The following is a 5,991-nucleotide window of genomic DNA, read 5'->3' as shown; positions in this document are numbered from 1 at the left end:
GGCACAGTGGATCACACCTGTAATCCCAGCACTTTGGGAGGCCAAGGTGGGCATATCACTTGAGGTCGGGAGTTCGAGAGCAGCCTGGCCAACATGATGAAACCCCATCTCTACTAAAAATACAAAAAATTAGCCGGGTGTGGTGGCAGGAGCCTGCAATCCCAGCTACTCAGGAGATTGAGGCAGGAGAATCACTTGAACCTGGGAGGCAGAGGTTGTAGTGAGCGGAGATCGCGCCACTGCACTCTAGCCTGAGCAACAGAGTGAGACTCAGTCTCAAAAAAAAACAAATAAAAATGCTGGTAATAAATTTATAGAACTAAGATGTAAGATGGGGAAGAAGGGGAGGCAAATGTAGTGGCAGGGAGAGGGCAACTAACTTCCATACTTAAGTTCCATTTTTCTGCCAAGAATACATATAGGACAAACGAGTCCATAGCTTAGACATATTCTAGGAGCTCAAGCTCAATAAACTTAAAGACACTCCTGCAACAATTCTACTGATATATCTATCCAGCTCTGCAATTACATTAAGTGTACTTTTATTTATACCACTAGTATTCAACTATATGGAGAAATGGTGAAAGGTACTGCTTACTTTTTACATATTACACTTCGTGTGTTTTGAGTACGTTTATGAGAGAAGGAAGACAGGCACGTGGTAGAACAAAAGAGGTGAGCTGATCCTTTTCGTTGATAAGCTGTCTGGCCCTTCTGTAAAGGCTTTTTGCAATTTGCACAAGTGATTTTAGCTGGTTTAGTAAGTTGCTGTTGGGCTGTAGGCTGGAAATTCTGCTTAGGAAGTAAGGCCACTGGTGATAAAGAATCCACTCCTGGCTGTTTCTGATTACGGGGAAATGAAGCTGACTGGGAGATCCAAGAATCTTAAAAATGAAACACACAAGAGAAAATCATGGAACAAATAAAAATGTACATCAGAAAAATAATTTACATTTTCATTTAAGAGTTTAAGAGACAAATGAGGCAGGTGTATAAGCATGTGGTTAAGGCCACTCTTCATGCATAATCCCAGGGGAACTATGTATCTCAACTGAATGCTACTTCACTGCACCAACAATAATAATTAAGTTAATGTTGGTGTCTGGAATTGCACAATGTGGTAGCCATCAGCTCTTCAGTCAGACCCCAGGTTCAAATATCTCCTAAGCTTAATAAATTATACAAATATACGAACTGATGATACCTAACTCATTAGTGTTATGAAGAATACATGAGATAAATGCCCAGCACAAAGGCACACTCAAAAAATATTAGCCACTTTTTCTTGCCTAAGTGGAAAGTATTAATACATTTATAAAGCCAGACGTGGTGGCTCATGCTTGTAATCCCAGCAATTTGGGAGGCTGAGGCAGGCAGATCACTTGAGGCCAGCCTGGCCAACATGGCAAAACCCCATCTCTACTAAAAATACAAAAATTAGCTGAGCGTAGTGGTTTGCATCTGTGATTCTGGCTACTCAGGGGAGGCTGAGGCATGAGAATCTCTTGAACTCTGGAGGTGGAGATTGCAGTGAGCCAAGATCATGCCACTGCACTCCAGCCTGGGTGACAAGTTGAGACTCTATCTCAAAAAAACAAAACAAAACCCCTAAAAACAAGAAAAAAACCATAAACATTTATAAAACAAAGCACAGGATATATAAATACATAGACAATTATAGTAACAGCTCGGCTCTCTGGAACCCTTGAGGAATGTGATAGTCTGGTAGCTTACTTATGATATCTATCTAGTTTTTTAATAGTTCCCCCATTGTCCCTAAAATTAGGAAGAATTTCAAGAGAAGTTTAAAGAATTTTACACTTAACACTGACATACTCAACCAAGTAGATTCAACGCTATTTTACTGTTTTTGTCTAATCACATCGTTTTTTGTTTATTTTTTGAGATGGGGTCTCATTTTGTTGCCCAGGCTAGAGTGCAGTAGCATCATCTTGGTTCACTGCAACCTCTGCTTTCCAGGCTCAAGCGTTTCTCCTGCCTCAGCCTCCCAAGTAGCTGGGATTCCAGGTGCGTGCCACCATGCTCAGCTAAATTTTTTTTCTATTTTTGGTAGAGAGGGTGTTTTACCATGTTGGCCAGGCTAGACACAAACTCTTGGCCTCAAGTGATCCACCTGCCTCAGCCTCCAAAGTGCTGGGATTACTGGCATGAGTCACCACTTCCGGCTTAATCACATCTTTCTATCTATTCATACCACTAAACAATCAATCCATCTCTTTCTATGTATTTCAAGTAAACTGCAGACATTAGTACACTTACTTTCAAAATACTTTAGACATAAATAGTTTAATATAAATCTATTATTTCCTAGCCTTTAAAATATTATTTATCAGGCATTAATATAGGTTGTGGATTACTCAGGAAAGACTCAGCTTTCCCAACCTTACATAGCAGCTGCAGTATCATAAATTACTGTTAATTTCAAAACAGTACAGTATTACTTACAGGTGAAGTGTTTCTCAAACTTTATTGCACATATGAAATCACTTGGGAATCTTGTTTAAATGGAGATTCTAAATTAGTAGGTCTGAGGAGGGAACTGATACTCTGCATTTCTAACCAACTCTCAGATAATGGTGAAGTTTTGAGAAATAGGGCCCTATAATAAAGAATTATTTTGTAATCTCTCTTCAAAAACAGCTTTTGGACAGGTGAGGTGGTTCATGCCTATAATCCCAGCACTTTGGGAGGCTAAGGTAGGAGGATGACTTGAGGCCAGAAGTTTAAGACACAGCCTAGGTAGGGTACAGTGGCTCATTCCTTGTAATTCCAGCACTTTGGGAGTCTGGAAGCTCAGGAATTTGAAACCAGCCTAGACAACAAGGCAAAATCCTGTCTCTACAAAGAATAAACAAAATTAGCTGGGTGTGGTGGTGCTCGCTTGTAGTCTCAGCTTCTCACTCTGTTGCCCAGGCTGCAATACAGTGGCATGATCACAGCTTACTGCAGCCTTGAACTCCTGGGCTCAAGCAATCCTCCCATCTCACCTTCTTGAGTAGCTGTGACAACAGGCACATGCCATCACACTTGGTTAATATTTTTATTTTTTCAAAAGACAAGGTCTCACTATATTGCCCAGGCTGATCTTGAACTCTGGACTCAAGCAATCATCCTGCCTCAGTCTCCCAAAGTGCTAATATTATAGGCATGAGCCACTACATCTGGATACTTTTTACTATTTTTATATAAAAAATTACAAAAACTGTGAGGCTCTGGCTGATGTTAGTACTTCAATCCACAGATTGGGAGGGGGGTTTATCATTACTCCTCTTTGTGGGCCCTCAGTGTCTACTGAAAGCTCCATTTAGCTTCTCTGCAGCCTTTTCTGGAATTGAACACATATTCAATAGGGAAAAGCAGCTCCAACTCTTCTCTCAGATCTTGGAATCCTAATTTTTCCATTTGTTATTTGTAGCTCTTGATGTCTTTAAATAGATATTTTATCTATTTTGTCACTTTTTTTCTTAATTATTCTCAGCAGGAGGGATAAGACTTACCTAGTTATCAAGAAGTACAACTCCTTAGACTCAGTATCATGGTCAGAAATGTTTATAATGCAAGAAAAATAAAAGAGATGTAAGAACAAATTCTAAGTTTAGGTATTTTCTGCAACCTCCACCTCCTGGGTTTCAAGTGATTCTCCTGCCTTCACCTTCTGAGTAGCTGGGATTACAGGCATGTGCCACTACGCTTGGCTAATTTTGTATTTTTAGTAGAGATGGGGTTTCTCTACATTGGTTAGGCTGGTTTCGAACTCCTGACCTCAGGTGATCCGCCTGTCTTGGCCTCCCAAAGCGCTGGGATTATAGGCATGAGCCATTGAACCCAGTCATTTTTTTTTTAATTAAACTGTTTATACAAAGGTATGTGAGAACTGGAGAACTTTCACTGAAACACAGCCTACCCTAAAAGTTAATGGAAGAATTAAATGGCTCAGTGGTCCTCTCTAACAAATACAATCCCATATTCATAAAATGGAATGCAGTTTTATGTGTACTTTATGAAGAACCAGTTGCTTTGGTTTTCTTTTTGGTGCTTCCCACTTCCGTCAACCTGCCTACCCCATGAGCCAGCCAGACCCCGCTCCCACAATGGGCTGTCAAGAGCCAGTTTTATATGATGAAATTTAAACCTATAAGCCCCAAATTTAAATACAACTCAACTCCAGAAATCCTTGCCCGTTTCTTTCTCTTGTACTAGAAAACCTTCAATTTATGTACGTGGGAAAGACATAGCAACTAAAGTAACATGCTCTGGAAGAGCTTTGACTTCAAACAACATTATAATGATATAATCACTGTCATCTTATTCTTAAAGCTTCCTGACAAAAGCTAATTTGTTGTACGAATGTTGACAGCAAGTAAAAAGAAAATCTAAGGTTAATACTAAAAATAGACTTCTTTTAACTATGCTATTTCAAGTTAATGAGTAAAAATAGCAACAACTACAAAAAGACTATCCTTTTGACAAATGACTTAAAACTTTTTTTAGGCCGGGCACGGTGGCTCAAGCCTGTAATCCCAGCACTTTGGGAGGCCGAGGCGGGTGGATCATGAGGTCAAGAGATCGAGACCATCCTGGTCAACATGGTGAAACCCCGTCTCTACTAAAAATACAAAACATTAGCTGGGCATGGTGGCGCGTGCCTGTAATCCCAGCTACTGAGGAGGTTGAGGCAGGAGAATTGCCTGAACCCAGGAGGTGGAGGTTGCGGTGAGCCGAGATCGCGCCATTGCACTCCAGCCTGGGCAACAAGAGTGAAACTCCATCTAAAAAAAAAAAAACAACTTTTTTTAATTAAAAAAAATTTTTTTTAAGTGGACACGGATTTTCGCTATGCTGTCCACTCTGGTCTCAAATTCCTGGGATCAAGCAATCCTCCTGCATCAGTCTCCCAAAGTGTTGCAATTACAGGCGTGAGCCACTGCATCCAGATAATTCAATCTTTTTTTTTTTTTTGTGACACTAGAGTCTCATTCCATCACCCAGACTGGAGTGCAGTGGTATGATCTTGGCTCACTGCAACCTCTGCCTCCCAGATTCAAGCTATTCTCATGCCTCAGTCTCCCAGGTAGCTGGGATTACAGGCATGTGCCACCATGCCTGGCTAATTTTTGTATTTTTACTTACTGGTGAGGTGTTTCTCAAACTTTATTGTGCATATGAAATCACTTGGGACTCTTGTTTAAATGGAGAGTCTAAATTAGTAGGTCTGAGGAGGGAACTGATACTCTGCATTTCTAACCAACTCTCAGATAATGGTGAAGTTTTGAGAAATAGGGCCCTATAATAAAGAATTATTTTATAATCTCTCTTCAAAAACAGCTTTTGGACAGGAGAGGGGGCTCATGCCTAAAATCCCAGCACTTTGGGAGGCTAAGGTGGGAGGATCACTTGAGGCCAGAAGTTTAAGACTCAGCCTAGGCTGAGTTTCAACATGGGGTTTCGCCATGTTGGCCAGGCTGGTCTTAAACTCCTGGCCTCAAGTCATCCGCCTGCCTTGGCCTCCTAAAGTGCTTTAAGAAAGCTTTAATATTCACCTGTTTTTCAGCATTGCCCTTCACATGAAAATTTTTTGAACATTTTCTCCAGAATTGTAGATTAAATCTTATTATCTAAAGGACACAGTTCTATAATTTTTGTCCCCAAAAATAGACCTTCAGAGAACTCAGGAATGTTGTAAATTCATCCATACTTCAGAGACAACAGAAAGTCACTGTCCTGCGCAGTGGCTCATGCCTATAATCCCAACACTCTGGGAGGCCGAAGTGGACAGATCACAAGGTCAAGAGACCGAGATCATCCTGGCCAACATGGTGAAACCCCGTCTCCACTAAAAATACAAAATTTAGCTGGGCATGGTGGCACGTGCCTATATTCCCAGCTACTCAAGAGGCTGAGAATCACTTGAACACAGGAAGTGGAGCCAAGATTGTGCCACTGCACTCTAGCCTGCCAATGGAACAAGAC

General features: G+C 40.9%; 1 protein-coding gene across 5 annotated transcripts in view; it reads right to left on the bottom strand.

Annotated features, from left to right (window-relative positions):
* The window catches only part of ZMYM5 (zinc finger MYM-type containing 5), a 31,992-nt gene that overhangs the window by 8,451 nt on the left and 17,550 nt on the right, over positions 1–5,991 (bottom strand). For all 5 annotated transcript variants that reach the window (XM_032260148.1, XM_032260149.1, XM_032260152.1 and 2 more), the window contains one exon: positions 599–884. In XM_032260148.1, coding sequence (XP_032116039.1) covers positions 599–884 — 286 coding nt within the window. The remainder of the gene's footprint in view (positions 1–598; positions 885–5,991) is intronic.

Source organism: Sapajus apella, unplaced genomic scaffold (genome assembly GCF_009761245.1).
Source record: "Sapajus apella isolate SASKATOON/1434 unplaced genomic scaffold, GSC_monkey_1.0 scaffold114, whole genome shotgun sequence".
NCBI classification, from domain to species: Eukaryota; Metazoa; Chordata; class Mammalia; order Primates; family Cebidae; genus Sapajus; species Sapajus apella.
Note: the sequence above shows the minus strand (reverse complement) of the source record. Positions and strands in the feature narration are given on the sequence as shown.